This window comes from Lissotriton helveticus, chromosome 3_1, assembly GCF_964261635.1.
Source record: "Lissotriton helveticus chromosome 3_1, aLisHel1.1, whole genome shotgun sequence".
Taxonomy (NCBI): Eukaryota; Metazoa; Chordata; class Amphibia; order Caudata; family Salamandridae; genus Lissotriton; species Lissotriton helveticus.
Genome location: NC_136061.1, coordinates 1,139,879,875 through 1,139,900,203, shown reverse-complemented (window position 1 = coordinate 1,139,900,203; position 20,329 = coordinate 1,139,879,875). Strand labels below are relative to the sequence as shown.

The following is a 20,329-nucleotide window of genomic DNA, read 5'->3' as shown; positions in this document are numbered from 1 at the left end:
CTTCTGGTAATTTCTCAATGTAAAGCCCTCATGCTACCTCTAATTTACCGCTCCAAAGGTGTTGGGCCCTTCTTCAGGAGACTTAAATAAACCTGAACAGTCAAAAGTTGTTGAGTGTTTTAAAGGGGTTTATTTTCTAGTCAAAGTTTTTCTCTGACCCTTTATTCATTAGTAAAATATCAATTAGGTTACAGAATTTGGAGAACAGGAAAAATAGCATTAATAAAGAACACATTACAGTCTGCATATAAGCATAACATGTAGGGAAGAAAATGTGGCGCAAAATTTCAGTCAAAATTCTTAAAGAGTTTCTAAGAAAAATAGTCTTGCAAAGCTAATCAATAATTAAATAGTTGGCAAAAATCTCCCATTAAGAGAAATAACTTAAAATTTAGCATCTCAATCTAAAGAGCCTTTCTATCTGTTGCTGCTCATGTGCATCTCTGTGTCTAAAGAGCAAAAAGGAGGGCGACAGCCCGCCCTTCACCAGACCTCAAAGGAATGTGGCCTCCAGTGCCAAGATATGACGTGGAAGCAAGAAACCTCCCCCTGAATCTCCTCGGGCGCACCTCCCCTTCAGCAATCTCCCGGGACGTTTCTCGTACCTAACCCATAGAAGCCAGCTGAGCTGAGAAAAAGCCAGCCCCCATCCAGAGAGGACATTATTTTATACCCTAATTATTGGCAGACTACACAAAGATGTAGCATCTTTCAGGAAAACCTGTACGTGATTGGTCAGTCATGATGGCATGAGTTCTCAATACCCTGACTCATTCTAAAAATCCTGTCTTTACCAGTTTTAACAAAAGAAGCATACATGAATAACTACATTTATAAACATTTGCAACATTTACTAGGACAAATGTTTCATTCTAATTCTCCTTCCTTCCTTCCACAGCGTAGTCAGATGGACACTTTTAACTAACACTGGTACATTGGCAGAATCACAAGAATGTACAGTTGAAGATGTCCTTCACTTCTTGTCATGAGGAAAGCTGCCACAGTCTGCGCATGCTCCCTTCTCATTAAATTGCAAGCCATAGCCTTGATGGATTCACAGGCAGCCATGTTTCGTGTAGGCCCCAAAAATAAAACCAACACAAAGATAATATTAATTCCATGTACTCAGCCCATTATGTTTCCCTCCCTCATACTAATACCCCTTATAAATGTTTACCTAGCCAAGCTATTAGTGAAAAGCAGCTTTTCTATTATTTATGACAACATGCAAAATAAATGTGAAATGTGCACCATAGCATTTTCATGCTTTAGTGTAAAATGTAAAAGCACACACAATTAATATAGTGCACACAGCAACATGCATTAGTGTTTTAGATAGTTTTTCATGCAAAAAGCATTTAGTCCCCTGTGTAGTGTTTGGTGCATTATTAATTCACACACATTATAAAAAGAGGTGTTATTAACTGAAAAGGTTTATCAAAATATGCAACAAGTCAAAGTCTTTTAAGACCGAAATATTGAATTTTAGATTGCATGGGATGGGCTGGGAAGAGAAAAACACATTCTATTAATCTTCAAATCTAAAAAGGCCACTTTTCTCTACACTGTAAAAACACATGTTAATTCAGCACAAGCATTTCAGACTGAATAGGCCTCACTTTCATGTTTTTCATGTGCCATGCTTTTAACTTGCACCAAAATGTGTGTGGCAATTTAAATGCAGTCTGTCTGTAGCACAAAAATAAAACCATGCCTGACTACAGATGAAATCTGCTCCATCAATCCACCCTTCTGATGATTCAAATCATAATAAAATGATTTATAATTAATCACAAATATTTCATTTCACAAGTGACTATTTTTTTTTTCTTTTTTTTTTTTTTTAAATTGCAAAAGCTGAGCATATAACAATGTTACTTCCATTTCTAAGGCAAACACAAGTTTGGTCTGTAATCAGATCATATATAGCCAGCTCAAATGTTTTAGTGCAGAGATCTGTAAGTAGCTTCTTGGAACAGCTAGTCTTCTTTAAAACAAGTAACTAAAATAATAAAGAATTCAACAGGACAGTTTCAGCATTTCTTTGCACCTATCTGTGTGGTGGACAGTTCCATGACTATGGAGGGTGGAGGGGGTGGGAGTCAGGGGGACCCTGTTATAGTTCCTGTGGGTCGCCATGTAATAAACCTGCTATCGTGGAACGTGGCAGGGTTAAAAAGGAAGTTGGCTATACCGGAATGGCACACATTCATCGAAGTTCGACGTATGTCTGTTTCAGGAAACCTGGAGTCTGCACCCAATAAATAAATCTGGTTACACTACTTTTTCTTCCCCAGCAGTAAGTAGAGGGAAGGGCAGACCAGCGGGAGGTCTCACGGTCTGGATAAAAATTGATCTGGACTGGGATGTGGCCATTCACGATTCCGAGTGCAGTGATATATTACATCTCACCTCTAGGGGTTATATTGAGGGGAACAGGCTCGAACTATTCAATGTGTATGCCAGAGGGGCTTCGGGGGATACTACCTCAGCAGCTTTACAAAGTTTAGATTTAGCATTAGCCAACTGTCCTCCAGCAGCTAAAATCATAGTGGGAGGGGATTTTAATTGTACGTTTGAACCTCTCCTTGGAGATGACCCCTTAGGCACCGAAGAAGAAGACTCCAAATGGTCCATCCCAGTTCTGGCATTACCCCCCGTTCGAAAATGGTCTGCAAGGGCAATCCAAATTAACGCCCTTATTAGGAAACACAAACTAAGAGCACTTAATGGTAGGACCTTGTCTGACCGGGCAGGTGCAATGACCTTTAATAGGCTTAAAGGTCCGTCCAGAATTGACTACATTTTACTGGACGTTAGATTGTGGATCGACCTAATTGATATGGAGGTGGTATCTACTCAGGATAGTGACCATAACCCCCCTATGTAGCAAGTTCAAATGGGGTAACCCCAAAGGTAGGGGGCTGAGTGCCCCCTTGAAGCTAACTAAAGAGATTATCCCACATAACAATAATCGTAGATTGAAATGGGACAAGGCTCAACTGAAGGAGGACCAACTAGGTACTATAAAATCACTGGTGGTGGATCTGCATTTGGATCTGGAGGCATGGGATCAGGAGAATGGGAGTGCCCTGGTTCCATCCATTACCTTTGATACAGCTTACAAAGCCACAATAGAGCATGTGAGTCACTATTTTCTCTCTAAAGGGAAAAGCCACAGAATAAATAAAATACCTCCCACTTCAAGTAACCCTTGGTATTCAGCCCAGTGCAAGGGTAAAAGGAAAGACCTGACAGCTGCCCTACTCACAAAAAATCCATTACTAGTTAGAGCGGCTAGGAAGTATTACCTAAGAGTATTAGCGCTGGCTAAACGAGAGTGGGAGGAACAGCATTGGCAGGACTTAAAAGATGCTGTGAGCACGAGGAACCCGATGTTATTCTGGGACTTAATCAATAGAGCTAGACAGGGGAGATCCCAACCATTAGCCGTCCATATAACAAGCCAGCAATGCTTTAACCACTTCTCGGCTTTATATGGCGGAACCGAAATTACCATTTGTCCCACGGTAGCCAGTGGTGGGGGTTGGGAATCCTCAGGGGAGTTCGACTACCCATTCTCGGCCTCAGAAGTAGCGGTGGCTATTAGACACTTGACCCCAAAGAAGGCGGCCGGTCCGGATGGGATCCGATGGGACCCTCTTGATTGCGGAACCAATGGCCTGGGCCAACTTAATTGCCACTATAATGAATTTGATTGCCAGGGGGCATCCTGTGCCAGATTCCTGGAAGGGGGCAGAGGTGGTTACTGTATATAAGAAGGGGGCAAGAGATGATCCTGCCAATTACAGACCTATCAGCTTGATAGATGTAATCCAGAAAGTGGTTGGCAGGGTCATCATCTCAAGGGTTGGCGATTGGATGGAAGAAGAAAGCATCCTCTCCCACCTCCAAGCAGGATTCCGTTGTAAGGTGGGTACGATGGACCAGGTCTTTCGTTTTTTTGTTATATATTGGAAGACAGTTACCATCAAAAAGGGCAGCCTTTACATGGCCTTCATAGATCTCAAGACGGCTTTTGACCTGGTCCCACGAGTAAAATTGTGGGAGACACTAGAGAGGATGGGCTTCCCTGGATCACTCTTGAGCCTAATTACAAGGCTCCATGAGGGGAATTACGCGAGGATCAGATGGGGTTCCCAGGGACAGTTGACAGATAGGGTGCCCGTGAGGAGTGGAGTTCGCCAGGGATGTGTTATGGCTCCGACCCTCTTTTCCTTGTTTGTGAATGGAGTGGTGGACCATCTGAGAGGGGAAGAGACGGATGCACCATCCCTGGCAGGGGAAAGAATCCCCACTCTACTATTTGCGGACGACACCTTACTGATCACCAAATCCCCGGTAGGATTGCAAAAGCTCTTACATCGATTCAGCACCTTTTGCATAGACAGAGGCCTAACCATAAATACTTCGAAAACCAAGCTGATGGCTCTTTCTCCCTCTAAAAGATTTTAAAATAATTTTACGCTCAATGGGGCCCCCCTGGAGATGGTTGATTCATCCGACTATTTAGGGGAGCGGTTAAACAGTCGGATGAATTGGAAGGACCATCTGGCCAAAATGTTACTTGGCCACAAAAGAGTTTCTGGGGTGACATTGAGGGAGCATCGGGAGTCAACAAGCAAACCAGTGACACCGGTCATGGCCATTTATGAGGGCCAGATACTCCCGGCTGCATCATATGGCTCCGAGCTATGGGGGTTCGAAAATGTTTCTGAGCTAACCTTAGCGGAAAACAAGTTTTTGAGGGATGTGGTGGCTCTCCCTGTTTCTACTCCATTGATCCCTTTGCGGCTAGATTTGGGCAGACGAGCCCTAAAGGATCTGGTGCGGCTGCGCCCACTGCTCTTTTGGGTTCGGCTGAGAAGGACCAAGGAACTCGCCAAATATGCTGCAGGGTTGGATGACCTAATATTGCTCGACACCGGTAATAAGATTGGATGGCTGAACAATGTGAGGCACCTTGTTTTCCAAGTGGGTTTGAGCGATGTGTGGGAGACCCAAACGCCGCCGCCCAAATCGGTGATCAAGAAGCTATACTGGGATTGGGTGCAGGCTGAGGCAACACGCATCGGGGCTGGGGGTTCACTCACTGAACGGTTTCTAGAGTTCAAGTGGGTTAGAAAGCTGGAACCCTTCCTTGATCTCATAACTAAGCCGCTAGATAGAGCCCTTTATTTAAAACTAAGATATGGGACCCTCCCGGTGCATGAATTCACCGCGAGGTGGTCTAATTCTGGCGGCCCATCTCGAACCTGCCCTGGGTGCGCGGCTCCTATCGAGTCTGTGGCCCATCTACTTTTTGCTTGCCCCGCTTACAAAGTGGCACGGAAGATCTGGCTGAAACCAGTATGCAGGGGGTTGGGGCTGAGGTGCCACAGACTGGCCCTACGAATACTCTCTACAGATTCAACATCTGCTGTCATGGTTTGTGGGGTGGCCAAATATTTGAGCAGTGCATGGCTGACGCGTTCGAAGATATTGAAGATGCACTCTAGGTTACCAATCGATCAGACCGGATGCAATTGAAGGTCCCATCCATAGGATATAATGAACTGATGAGAATGTGTGATTGGGGTCCATATTAATCATATTGTACTGTATATTGTGTAGGTTTTAAGCACGGTTTTTAATGCTGTTAGTTATTACTGTTTTATTGGGTAAATTGTACTCTTTTATTGTGTAAAATGTACTCTTTTATGGTGAGCAATTTTACCGAATAAAGATATATTCAATGCATTTATTTGCTCATTGTCATCAGCTTGCCATCAGAATGGCTCATACAGTGTGGCATTCTGTACTTTTTCCATGCAAATTAGACTACTTAGGTGCTGAGAAACTCTGACAGAGCACCATCAATCCTTTGCACTTTTTCAACCAAGGCCTTTCACTCTTATTTTCACTTTGATCAGATTCAGATGTTTCACCACAGCATCTCTGACCAAAGCTGTTGCACCATCCATTATGCAGATCTTGTGTAGCAGCTGCAATCTGGTGAGAAACTGCACACTGTACATAAACCAGACCTACACAGCAATGGCTAGTGTTCTCCTCAGTGTTTTCCACAAGGCATTTGCATATGCATTTTCAAGCCACTTTAGTGTTGCTGAAACAGTCTTTTGCAAAAGGTAACTCCGTGCTGCCATTGTGTTGCTTTATTATGCTTGACACTTCAGGCAGATAGCTACAATCCATTCCTTGTCCAATCTGTTGTTCTGCACTCATTATCTTTGAGACCCCATTATGATCTGATTTCAGAGAAACTAGCAATCTATACCTGGGCATCAGTTTTTGCAATAACACATTTGCCACTTTGTAGTTGTCATTTTTCTCAAAAACAATTCTGATACAACCCTGTTGTGCTGCTTCAAAAACATTTTCTTGAGCCTCTTTTAATTCAACTGTGAAGATTCCATTGAATGTATGTGCTAACAGAACACACATTTGTGCAACTGAATTAGCATTTCTCTCTCCCATGACAACAGTGACTCCCAATTGAGCAGATATACTGCATGTTATGGTAAGGGCAATCCATTTCGAATTTTGGGCTGAGGTAACTACTGAAATCCATAAAGCTTTGACAACATCATGTATAAGGAGCACAGCATGTGCTGCTTTTAATGTGTCACCTTTCAAACATGGTCCATCTACAAAATGGACATTGTTGGGCTGACTCAGACATTCATCCTTAAAGTCTGAATTTGGCTTTATGCATATTTTCATGATATTTAGACACTCCTATTCAGTTTCACCATAATCCAATTCATTTGCTGACATTTCTGTGAAGCTAGGGTCAAAGGTCATTGGGCAATACATCACAGACCTTTGAACACAGTCATCTTTTTCAATAGGCAATGAGCGAGCGCAGCCCTCCCTCTCACTGCAAATTAGTGTATTTTCTTTCAAATAAACTTTTATTCCTAGTGCTGGGGCGCGACATTTTTTCTCTTTCAACTCTAGGAATGCTTTTGTGCAGTTGTTGTCCAATGGAAGCGGATCAGACACACCTGAGTGCGTCAGCCTCAGTAAAGGCTTAGCCACTAGGGAAAGGTTTAGTAACCACTCTCTACAGCAGCTAACCATTCCCAAAAATGTCCTGACTTCTTTCTGGATTTGAGGTGGATTTATCTTGTGAATTATTTCCACCCTCTCTGGTGACACCTTTCTACCTCCCTTTCCAATTTTGTGTCCCAGACATTTAGCTTCTTTTTGACAGTACTCCTGACTATTCTCATGCAATGGCACTGTGACATGAACTTGGCAAAAATCAATAAAAGTAAGCCATTCTTCAGCACATGGAATGTGAAAAAATATATTGGCTGGATTCGGTACCACAGGACAACATGGAAAAAATATGCTTTTAATCTCCTGCACTATTCTGTTCTTTTCATTTATTTTCTGTGAACCTGTGATCAGAAAGTTACACAAACTTCCAATCAATTCCATCAAAAATCCTTTTATTGGTAAAATTCCTGCATCTGATGGTGTTCCTGAATACATGTAATCTGGTTCTAATTTTAATAAGACATGTTCTGCACATTTTATTAATCTGGCATCCTTTTCTGTGAACACTTATTTCTGTGTTTATTATTTTTTCTAAATCAGAAGGTAATTTTTCAACAGTCTTTTCTGAAAATAATGCTACAGCTGTCTCTTGTTGAGCCATTTTAAAATGTACATCCTCATCATGAACCTGAAAAATAACATTATCTGGTGTACAGTAATCTGTGCTGCTTGATTTGCAAAATAATTGTTTTCCTGCTAGGCCTGAGTCACAGACAACAGTTTTGCAATTTTCCTCAAATGGGCCTATTTTTGGTGCACATTTTTCTAAAACTGGGTTTGTAATTTCTTTGTTTAAAACTCCTACAATTAAGTCTGGACTTTCCACTGCCTCCACAATGGATTTGGTAAATTCAGAATTGTGAGAGTTAAAACTCTCATTTGCAAACAGAGCAACCTGTTGAACTGGGTTCTGTTTTTGTCTCTGGAAATAATTCACATTTGCTCTGGACACCTTATTTAAATTAACTTTAGCATTTTCCATATTTTGTGGGACCATCTGTGCTTGAAAAATTTCTGCCATTGGTACCTGTTTCTGAACTGACATTTGCATTTGCTTAGCTGGCATATTTTGCACCTGTATTTCTTCATGTTTTTGTGCATCATGTTTAAATTTATTTTTCTTCTTCCAATGCTCAAATCTGTTATAAAGATGGCAAAAGGACACATTTTCCAGCAGTGCAACATCCATACCTGAATTTGCACAAACCAAAACACCTTTACTGCCATCCTGTGTTCTTTTAATCAGTACCCAATCAACATCCTTTGCTAGCCCTCTGCCATGCAGGAAAATAATCACTGCTATATTTTTCTCCATTACAACAGAAAATGATGGTGCATTCGTGCAAACCCTTTTCACTGTCTCCTCACCTGGCCTTTCCACAACAACTTTAGATTCAAACCACAATTCTGTTTGCATGGCAATGTAAAAGAACATTTCCAAATTAAAGCGCAACTCCTTTAAAATGTCAACAAATCCATCAACTTGTGGGTACCACAGCATAAATGTGTCTCAATTGTGGGATTGTGTTCTGAAATGCAAGTTCACTTTTATTCTGTGGCATATGAACATACATTTCTCCCACCTTTTCTCTCAATGAGTAAGCAAAAGCTTCTCCCTCATTCTGTTTATTATTTTTCTCAATTATATCTGGTGGCTTCTTTTCCTTATCCAGTTTCCTTGCTAGGTCAGGTGGTTTCTTTTTCCTCATGTTTTCTTGCCCACTTGTCTCCTAATTTCTCAAGCTCATTGCATTTAAAACCATATTTTATTTCTGCAATGTGCAAATGCATTCCTGAAGAGCACATTTTCTCATTTGCTTCATCATCCATGTGTACCCTAAAACTTTTCTGAAATGGAAAACTTCCTGCAACATCAGTTTCATATTTTTGAGCCAAATCGGTCAGTCCATTATGTGTAGTTAATGCACATGCAGCGGTTTCCTTGCTCGGGGAAATTAATTCTTTTTCCTGACACTGGTTCACATTTTCATGATTTAAACAGCAGGGACAGCTAATTTCTTCATGTTCACATGTTGAATTTAAAACACCAAGCTGGTTTTCTTTTTCAGGGCCTGTGTTAATATGTTCTCCCATGTTCTCTATATTTTTAATCACTGCTGCTTCCTCAGAGCAGGTTTGAAAAATCCCATTTTCAAATATATTTATTTTATCCTGGGCTGCAGAGTTGTAAATACCATTTTTCCCTCACCTTTCAGTGCATGGGGTAATTTCTGTTCACTAATCTCTGAATTTCGAGTTTGTGAAATAAACCCTGGCAAAATCACTGATTCTGCAGCTCCTTGAACCTTTTCAGTAGGGACCATATTAATTGGGACAGTCATAATTTTTTTAGGCATTATCTGTGCATCTGCAGTTTGCAATTCTCGGACTGAATCAGTCACATTTGAAACAGTAACATTTGGAGGTAGCACTGTCAGTGCTGAATCAACAGGTAATGGTTCAATCTGAAATGTCTGCACAGTTCTCTGAATCTGGTTTTCTCTCTGTTCAACAGAAGCAGTAGCCTCTGTAGTATTTACTGGCGCACTATTTTCAGTATTTTTCATGGGAACCACAGAAAGTGATGGTCACTCAGTTAACAATGCATCCATTATTTCATCCCCTGAATTATTATTTATTTGAAGCTCTTTGTCAGCATTAATTCCCTTCTCCTGTATCTGGTGCTTTACCTTTTTATCCTCGCTTGCTTTCTCTCTTGCTGTCTTTTCCCACAGGCTTAAGGCCTCAAATTGTGCAGCTTTAGATGGTGTCTCTATTTCACATAAGACTTCCCTTAATTTGTTAATAATTTGCAATTCAAAAGTACCATCTTTTGGAAATCTCAAAGCACCCTCTTTTTCAGTAATCTTGCCCCATTGGTGAACCCACATACATGTGTTTTGTCCCAAATTAGTAGACATAAAATGCACAGGTGTTCCTTCAGGAGCATCACCAATAAAAAACGAATTTTTCACTTTACCTCCTAACAGCTTCTTTAAACCTTCAAACATTTTCATTTTTGCAATAGTTCAATGCAATTTCTTTTTTCCAAAGCTGGCAGTCTCAATTTTAGTCAGTTTCACTCCTACCACTGACCCTCCACAAATCCTTACTGCAATATTTTCTTAATCAATAACTCTATTAGTAACAACATACATACATTCGCTACTCTGTCTGTTGTGCTAAATAAAGGATAGATTTATATTCACTGCGAGTAACACATTCCGCTTACCCTTCACAAAGTAAGACCTTCCATTTACTCTTCAAACACTACAGGTAAATCCCTTCCGCTTACCTTTCACTCAAGCTCGGAAGAACATGCTACTCCTTTGGACTTATCCTTCAGGATATATCTTAGTCCAAAGTTTCACCAGTGAATTCTTTTGCTGTCAATCAAGCTCAGAAGAACCTGCTACTCCTTTAGTGTGACCCTTTCTAGGTGATATCAGACCAAAGTTTCACCAGCGAACTCTTTGCTATCAATCACTCACACAGAAAATAGTCCCTAATTTAACACTGCCAGCCCTACCTAGCTTCTCAGTGTTATTCCAACAGACGAGTAACCTCAGTGCAGTGTGGCTTCCATTTACCACCCGCTATTCTTTCCCGGGATTCCACAGGTGTGCATACCTGCGTGTTCCAGACAACATAGAACAAGACACTAACTTAACATGAAGAGTTAAAACATGTAATCAATAACCAAAAAATATGTCCTATGAAATTACCAATATAATCAATAACACCATCAATTCAGAATGAGCAAATTTCACAAACAATAAAAAAACTTAATATTTTCAACACTTCAAAAAGACATGCTAGCATATTAACAACATTTCACAACCCTATTGATACTCACACCACTTCTTGCATCACCTTCCAATACTGCTTTGCCAGTCTTCAGGTTCTGAGCATTGGAGTCAGGAATCGGGACTTGGACATTTATCTTACTTGGGCAATTATTTTATTTCCCTTCTAAGGTCAATGATCCATTAGTTGAGTAGTTGATGGTGAAATCAATAATCACTAATCACCAAACTAATCAATAATGACCATCCTCTGCTTACCAAAAACTGATGGAGACGGTAATTTCTTCTGGTAATTTCTCAATGTAAAACCCTCATGCTACCTCTAATTTACCGCTCCAAAAGTGTTGGACCCTTCACACCATGTATTACCTTCAGGAGACTTAAATAAACCTGAACAGTCAAAAATGCAATTTATTATTCAAGCCAATAAAGAGAGTTGTTGAGTGTTTTGAAGGGTTTTATTTTCTAGTCACAGTTTTTCTCTGACCCTTTATTCATTAGTAAAATATCAATTAGGTTACAGAATTTGGAGAACAGGAAAAATAGCATTAATAAAGAACACATTACAGTCTGCATATAAGCATAACATGTAGGGAAGAAAATGTGGCGCAAAATTTCAGTCAAAATTCTTAAAGAGTTTCTAAGAAAAATAGTCTTGCAAAGCTAATCAATAATTAAATAGTTGGCAAAAATCTCCCATTAAGAGAAATAAATGCATAAAACAAATAGATCTTTTTAGACCTAATTAATTAGTCAAAACATAAACTTAAAATTTAGCACCTAAATCTAAAGAGCCTTTCTATCTGTTGCTGCTCATGTGCATCTCTGTGTCTAAAGAGCAAAAAGGAGGGCGACAGCCCGCCCTTCACCAGACCTCAAAGGAATGTGGCCTCCAGTGCCAAGATATGACCTGGAAGCAAGAAATCTCCCCCTGAATCTCCTCGGACGCACCACCCCTTCAGCAATCTCCCGGGACGTTTCTCGTACCTAACCCATAGAAGCCAGCTGAGCTGAGAAAAAGCCAGCCCCCATCCAGAGAGGACATTATTTTATACCCTAATTATTGGCAGACTACACAAAGATGTAGCATCTTTCAGGAAAACCTGTACGTGATTGGTCAGTCATGATGGCATGAGTTCTCAATACCCTGACTCATTCTAAAATCCTGACTTTACCAGTTTTAACAAATGAAGCATACATGAATACTACATTTATAAACATTTGCAACATTTACTAGGAAAAATGTTTCATTCTAATTCTCCTTCCTTCCTTCCTTCCACAGCGTAGTCAGATGGACACTTTTAACTAACACTGGTACATTGGCAGAATCACAAGAATGTACAGTTGAAGATGTCCTTCACTTCTTGTCATGAGGAAAGCTGCCACAGTCTGCGCATGCTCCCTTCTCGTTAAATTGCAAGCCATAGCCTTGATGGATTCACAGGCAGCCATGTTTCGTGTAGGCCCCAAAAATAAATCAAACACAAAGATAATATTAACTTCATTTAAATCAGCCCATTATGTTTCCCTCCCTCATACTAATACCCCTTATAAATGTTTACCTAGCCAAGCTATTAGTGGAAAGCAGCTTTTCTATTATTTAAGACAACATGCAAAATAAATGTGAAATGTGCAACATAGCATTTTCATGCTTTAGTGTAAAATTTAAAAGCACACACAATTAATATAGTGCACACAGCAACATGCATTAGTGTTTTAGATAGCTTTTCATGCAAAAAGCATTTAGTCCCCTGTGTAGTATTTGGTGCATTATTAATTCACACACATTATAAAAAGAGGTGTTAACTGAAAAGGTTTATCAAAATATGCAACAAGTCAAAGTCTTTTAAGACAGAAATATTGAATTTTAGATTGCATGGGATGGGCTGGGAAGAGAAAAACACATTCTATTAATCTTCAAAGCTAAAAAGGCCACTTTTCTCTACACTGTAAAAACACATGTTAATTCAGCACAAGCATTTCAGACTGAATAGGCCTCACTTTCATGTTTTTCATGTGCCATGTTTTTAACTTGCACCAAAATGTGCGTGGCAATTTAAATGCAGTCTGTCTGTAGCACAAAAATAAAACAATGCCTGACTGCAGATGAAATCTGCTCCATCAGCTTTCCTCTTAACGTCTGAAAATATTGTCTGCTATTAATTGTTTTGGTTGTCTTTGAGTTTATTTACACTCATTAGGATGAAGTTTGTCTGCCTTGATGCTTGCATTTTGCTTTTTTGATTATTTGTATATATATTTAGAGTTTGTTCTTCCATGCCTCCAAGTGTTTCCGCTGTTCTGTAGTTGTGTGACCACTTTTGCTGTGACTGCTTAGAATACTGCAAACAAAGAAGGATTATTTGAAGTATTACCTAAATTGTATACCTTTTGTTTGTCTAGAGCCTCTGCTGCACCCATTGATTAGTAGTTCCTCATTTTTCTGCAAGCACGCCAGCACACTCCTAAATGCTGTTCAGGATGGCTTCATAGCAGTCGGGAAAGATGCTTCAGGTAAGGAAGATGATGCTCTTTAATTTCGCCAACCCTTTCAAAGCAAAACCTAAAGTCTCTTGATGGGTGTTGTAAATCCCATCCACTAAAATTCGAACATAGTGACTTCTCAGAACCAGAATTTCATTGCAGAAGCTGGGGTAGGGAGACTTGGGGGTTGGTTTGTATGATTCACCAATGTAGGACTCCACCAAGCCACTGAAGGGTGATCTTTGGGTGCAAGAGCAACTAGCTGAAATTGGGCTGCTGTATCACAGCAATGGTCAATTCGAAGTATGGTAAGCCGCAGCATAACAAACTTGGTTGCATTATTAGAGGTGCATGTCCCCCAGTTTCCGCTGGAGTGCTTGCTAGTTGGGGTTTCTGCATGAAGACTACTGGCCCCGTAAGGGAGGGAAACTGCCTGAGACTACCCACTCCCTCAAGATGTGGTTTTATGTGCTCCTGCTATTCTGACTGCATCTGTTCAGAGGCTCAATTGTCTGCATTTGGTTGCATTTTGAACGTGACTGTACTGTGAAGCTGATCTAAATTGCACTCAAGCGGGCCTATCCCTCGATTCCTCTGCCAAGAGAACTAAATATGTGCACCTTTCATTCCTGTGCTTCTGTAATATCAAGCATACAAAGGGTTCGGTCATTCATATTTAAGGCATCCTTGTAGAGCAGACACTAAATATGTAATACTAAAAGGGTCTTAGGCACCTTCAGTAATAAGATGCAGCTTCTCCGAGGGTAGTATGTACTGTATTATGGTGTTAGACCTTACACACTTTTGGTAGTGTCTCCCTAAATGTTTTTCTTTTTCCTCCGGTTTTGCTGATTCTTATTTAGTGACCTTAAGACTCTGAACACATTGCAATGTAAATGCAGTGTCAAAGTGCGTGCGCCCCTTCCTACATATGTTCGGAAGTGGTGCTTACCTGATAATTTTAAACATGGCTCCAGTACATCGTCCCCTTTGGTATCGCTTTGTTCGCCCTAAGTTGGCTGGGTATGCCCAGACGTGGGTTCCTTGCTCACTTTGCCACTGGATTGAAGCTAGCATGGCTGATTAGCCAGAAACCGGTTCCAGGATGGTTGTTCCGGTCCACGGAAGACATGGCTTGGCAGTTCGGGCTGGACTGTTCCCATGAGGCACAGGGTCAGACTGATTTACATATGGCCATGTCTGAACTGGGGTGGGGAAGTGAGCTAAAGAATGATGATGGATTAAACCCAGATCAGTTGACTGAGGGTGAGTGTTTGATTTGCTCAAATGCTCCGTCCATCATCCCCTTTGGTATCACTTCTAGAAAGGGGTCATTTCTCCACTCAAACTCTTTGTGTGCCTTTTAGTTTGACTCTAGTCCATGCTGGGGGAGCGCAACTGTGCATTCCCCAGAGACCGCTACAAACATTGGGCATGCAACGAGAATGTCCGACTTCTGCTGTTTGAGGGCTGGCGGGATAGATTGGAGGAAGAGGTTTTGACACTTGGCCTCTAGGAGCCTGATCATGGCCTCACTAAAGATTAAGATCTGCATGCCACTGCCCCATGGCAGACAGAACTGGAACTTAAGGTAGATAACTGTGGGTCAAAGAGAAACCCTCTGAACCACCCCACCTTCAACGGCATACTACAGTATAACTACTGGTGTCATAATTGCACAGGGATACACTTGCGGCGATGTGGGCCCGAGATCCTGGAACTGTGTAGCTCATACTGCCAGAGGAATCTGTTGTGCACAAGGAGAATTACAGCCATTGGATGCGACCGTGCATGTGTCCTGGATAGTGGCTGGCCTGGGCTGACTACCTGCTGCTGTGTGGCACCGTGAAGTGTGCTCTCCGAGGGCTTGTTGCTTGCCCCCTGTTCTCTTATGGAGGTCTCGGGGACATCAAATACCTCCCACGAGGTACCGACCCCATCTACTGGTGACCCCTGGAGAGCGGTGCCCTCTTAAGTGCACACATTGTCTGCTGGATCTACACTGATAGCACAGTGTGAGTGTGAACATAGTATTGTGCTTGGAGACAGGATTGGCTGGTGAGGAGCACCAAAAGTACTACCCGCATCTCATGAGTGCCCGCTGCATCGTGGGACCTCAACACGCATAAGCGTCTTGTTGGAGGTAAGCAGATACACCGGTTGTGGGTCCCTGCGTGCCCTGCTTTGTCGGTTGGGCTACATCTCTCTAGTGCGACAGGCCCACTGCATGCTCATTGCCTGTGATGTCTGATTCTCCTGTTACGACCCTGTGAGGTGCTGGATCCTTATTCTACTTTGGGCAGGACTGTTAAACGTGCGACTGCGTGGTTGACCGGAATTGTCTGGTTCGAATCATTCAACGTGCACAAGATATTGTGCCTCATTTCCAGGGAGGTACGGGAGTGCTACTCTTCGTTGTGTGAGACCGAATTGTCTGTCGCAACCCAGCTCAACTAGCACCAGACATTGTGCTTCATTTCCTGGGAGGAAACTAGGCACGTCAGGAGACTGCATGCCCCACCAATGCTTCGCATAACTAGGATTGTGCCGGAAGGCATGGGGCGGAATCATATGATTGAACGACTATTGCCCACAGCCTGTATCTGCTGTATATACCGTAGGTGAACTTCCTGAGTAGTAGCAAAATCCCCATTTGTTGACTGCCACCTAATTAGTCCTGTGCTTACCTCCACCTTCTTCCCTGGGACCCTGACTAAGTGTGACTCCGGCTGCAATTGGCTTAGTATCAGGGGCAAGGTTTTCTTTATCTCTGAACTGTGGGTGTAGTCTGGGTCCGCTGGAGTGCGGAGTAGGGTTTGGGTCTGCATGTGCATTATCAACTCACCTGACGGTTTTCAGTTGCACCGTATTACGGTGGTGAGTGAGTGAATGGGAACGCCTGCTTGTGATGAAATGACACCACATGGCGGTATTTCTTTACACTTTGATTCCTTGCCAAAAGAATACTAGGTTTGATATTGGTTTTTACCTGTATGGCCTTGGCCGTTGGTGCTGCTTAAACAAATTGTAATTTTCTGTGTACACATTTCTGAAATCGTTGTGATCTAAGGTGCACCCTATAACTGTGTGGTGTTGAATTATAATAATTGAAAGGGTGGGCCTCGCTCTTACGTTTTGCACGCACAAGGGTGCATGTTAAAATGGGACCTTTCCCAAGTGTGCATATTACGGATGTTATTTTAATAAGGTAAAGCTTGGCTGCTGGTAAAATTTCTGAATGTGATTTATGCCCAGAAATGCATATTGATCATGTGGTACTAGTTAACATGTGGTGAATACAAACTTTAGTTACATACACCGCGTGTGATGTCTCTTGTGACGTTCAGTGTATTTATGTGACAGTGCTGTGCCGATGCCTCACACATTGCCTCTGTGATAAGCCGGAGTGCTCAGTGCCAAGCTACCCAAGGGTGAGCGCAGGTTATACTGTGAGTGTAATCACACACACCTGACGTTAACGGTAGGTTCTGCGTGGCTGAGGCCGACTAAAATGAGCCAATTCCCACATATGGCCAATAATATTCAAAGTGAGTTTTGTGCAGAATATATTTGCCTGTGTATTGACATCAATATGTATGATCTTCTTTACAGATGCCATTGTGCAGCTGATTTGGAAGGATATGATCAGCCTCGTGAAAGCAACCATTGAGGCTGGTAAGAACTCTCCAGGTTACCTACAAGTTTCCCTTCACCTCTTAATTCTAGACGTTCTGTTGTATTGTTGAAAGCCAAACGTTATAGTCTGCATTTTTTTACAACCAAAGTTTATAGTCTGCTAATCCCCTTAGAGGTTCATTGAGATTTAAACTGCAAGTGTAATAACAGCTACATATCCAGCATGCAGATCTTTTCACCCGATTGTAACCTTTTTTTTAAATGTATTTTTTTCAAATGAAAATGTTTTTTCGTGTATGTGCACAGGTGTCTAGTTTTGTTTTCTGTACCTGCACTGGCAGAAGCTTTGCATACAGATAGTTCTATATCTAACCTTTTACACCTATCCAGAAAGTCTGCATTCTTAGTAATTACTTCATCCTCCAGCTTGAATGAAATACAGTCCTATTTTCCTGGGATCCCCGTGCAGTGTCCCATCAGAACCCCTTCCTAAAGTTGCTTTTGATTTTTTTTTTATCTAAAACTTCCACTTGCATCCTTTTTTTTTTTTTTTCTTCCTAGTCCATTCGAGGTCACCGTAGCTGCGACAAGCTCTTTAACACTAACTTGACAAAACGAAAGATTATGAAATCCACGTGCACACAATTTTCTACTTCCAAATGGTCTGTGGGAAGACCAGTAGCTTCACATACTTCGATGTGCAATCAAAGACGACTGCCCCCTCGCTCTGCGTCCAGAACGAATTCAGCAATTAGTAAAGCAGCCACTGTAGATATTCAGAGGAAAGTGCCTATAAATTAAATTTGCAAATCATTACGTCGGAGCAGTTGAACACTATTTCAAGGGAATCGGTAGCAATCACTTTGCTGATACCCTGAATTCTCAACTGTGCGCCATGCTCTACTCGGGTCAATGTTTTTAAGATGTGAAATGACACCTTGCAAAGGTGTACTAGTATTCTGCGTCACAACAGAGAACTTGCTCAGTGTGGGGGAAAAAAATATATATATATTGTAAACAATAAAATAAAATCAGGATTGCCTCAGTTTTAAAATCATGTAAATAAAGACCATTAATGATCCAAAGAACTGTCAGATAAATTGGCAACATTGTTTTAACCAATGAAACATTTTAATTTAAACCTGATTTTTATTGTTTGAGATGGACCTGTTGTATTGCATGTATTATGATTTTAGCAAATTAAATGATCAATTCATTCACTATTGTATGAGTTTTCACACTAGAAATAAGAGCGAATCAAGCCACTTAACGCCTTCTCAGATTCCCCTGTGGTGTGTAAAACGTTTGTCTTGAAAAGAAATTGCTTTCCGATGTTCCCGGACATCCTATACCTAACCGGAATTAGTGTTTTATGACTAAACATAATTATGGAATTGATGGGAAACTGATTAAATTCAACAATTTCTTCCTTTTTTTTCAGGCAATAAGAGAGACCGACAAGGCTCTGATGTTTTTCCCCTCTTGCTACAAGCCTTAAAAAACATTGTCACAGCTGACATTCTTCCTGCACAGAAAGCACTAGTAAGTTGTATATTTTTGTGCTTTGTAAAACAAATTGTAGGCAATGTAAACTGTCTTATCTGACTCTTGTGCAGGTTTTTTTGCGGAGGAGCTATGCTACCTGTTTGCCAACCAAATACTGGTTCATCTCAACTTCACAAAGATACTGCACAGAAATTAATTGGGCATGCATTAAAATTAGTTTGGGTTTTCTACCATTTGAAGTTCATACAACTGAAAAGTACTGATGGTAAAAGCAAGCATCTTGTCTTCATTTTGGCTTGTGAGTAGCTTTCATGAATCTGCCCAAAAATTCCAATGTATTTGGTGTTCCACATACCGGTTCTTAACTCTGACTGTTTGGGTTTGCTGTTTGCACTCATTGAAGTATCTAGTAGCATTAGAGTCCAGCATAACTGTAGTACTTTACAGGGAACCCAGCAAAATCATGTCTGCCAATGTACTCCAAGTCTTCCAAGCCGTGTAGAAGTCTAGAGCCACAGTTACCACAGCAAGCGAGCCCAAGATTGTGGGTTGAAGCTGCTTGCTCCTAACATCCTAATGGTGTGCAACATGCTTCCTCATTCCAAGAGCAATACTGATTATGCAGTTTTTTTGTTTCTTTTCTTTTGCTTTTGATCAGAGCTTTGAGACAGTTTTCGTTCCTTCCCTCAGACAGTGTAGAGGTTTTGACCCAACTAATCCAGCCCTGAGCTGTTGTGTAAATATTGTCTTTTGAAAGTAAAAAGTGAGACACTTTTGGATCACATCATGTCAATTCAATCCGGTGTCACTCATGTGCAGTTGAAATCCCACCAAAATTATTAGTCTTGCATTAGCCAAATAAATCTAGAATGGCGGTTAATTTCTGAAGAGCCTAGCGCTGCAAATCTCATTCCAAGGGGCTTCAGGTTTCACAAAATGTTGGCTGGCTGAAACCTGTAAATGAGTTTTCAAAGTGTGCTGTGCTTTGACTGTTACTACTTTTCCTTGGTCTGCCATAAGAGGTTATGAACCTGAAATGCAGCTGCAGCGTTGACTGCCATTGCATATTTTAAGGCGATTCAGTTGGGAGATGTGAATAAATTGAAGGGTGATGGATAATAAAGCTACAAGACAGCAAGCAGTGCACAGAAAGTAGACTCAAAGGAAGAGTAACACGAATTGTAACCTTTCTAAATGTAATTAGCTATAATTGTGGTTATTCTTTAATGTTTGTATTCATCAAAATCAACGTTCTGGTTTGTCTTAATCATAATGGTAAGCTGTAAGAATCGTCTCCAGCGTAGGCTGTATTTGTGCTTTAGTTTCAATACACGTTAAAATATTTTGGTTATGAAAGGTATCCGTTGCTTCAAAGGAATATTTACATATATAGATTTACTGGGTTTTAACACCTTCCATGTGGCCGCGATTTTGCGGAAGTGCGGCACTTCCGCAAAACGGGCGGGGCCGCGTCGGCCATTGGCCGACGGCAGCACCAGCGAGATAGTGCTGCCGTCGGCCAATGGCCGACGGCAGCATGGAAGGGTTTAAAATTCCTTTTGAATTCAGATTGCTCGAGGCATGTGTGGCTGTAGTTGCACATGCTTTGCATGCTCCTGTCGTCTAGTGTTGGGTCCAGATGTGTACAAGTTGTTTTTCTTTGAAGAAGTATTTCGTGTCACGAGGTAAGGTGACTCTTCCTCTTGGTAATAGTGTGCGTGGCCATCAACTCCATTGTTACATTGCTTTCCTGCAAGAGGGTGAGAATGGAGTGTAAGTTATAACATTAGTTAAGCTGCCATTGGGCTGTT

At 41.4% G+C, this 20,329-nt stretch overlaps 1 protein-coding gene across 2 annotated transcripts in view; it reads left to right on the top strand.

Moving 5' to 3' along the window:
* RIF1 (replication timing regulatory factor 1) overlaps positions 1-20,329 on the top strand; it is a 357,947-nt gene that overhangs the window by 75,931 nt on the left and 261,687 nt on the right. For both annotated transcript variants that reach the window (XM_078681750.1, XM_078681748.1), the window contains exons 12-14: positions 13,296-13,406; positions 16,989-17,051; positions 18,454-18,554. In XM_078681750.1, coding sequence (XP_078537876.1) covers positions 13,296-13,406; positions 16,989-17,051; positions 18,454-18,554 — 275 coding nt within the window. The remainder of the gene's footprint in view (positions 1-13,295; positions 13,407-16,988; positions 17,052-18,453; positions 18,555-20,329) is intronic.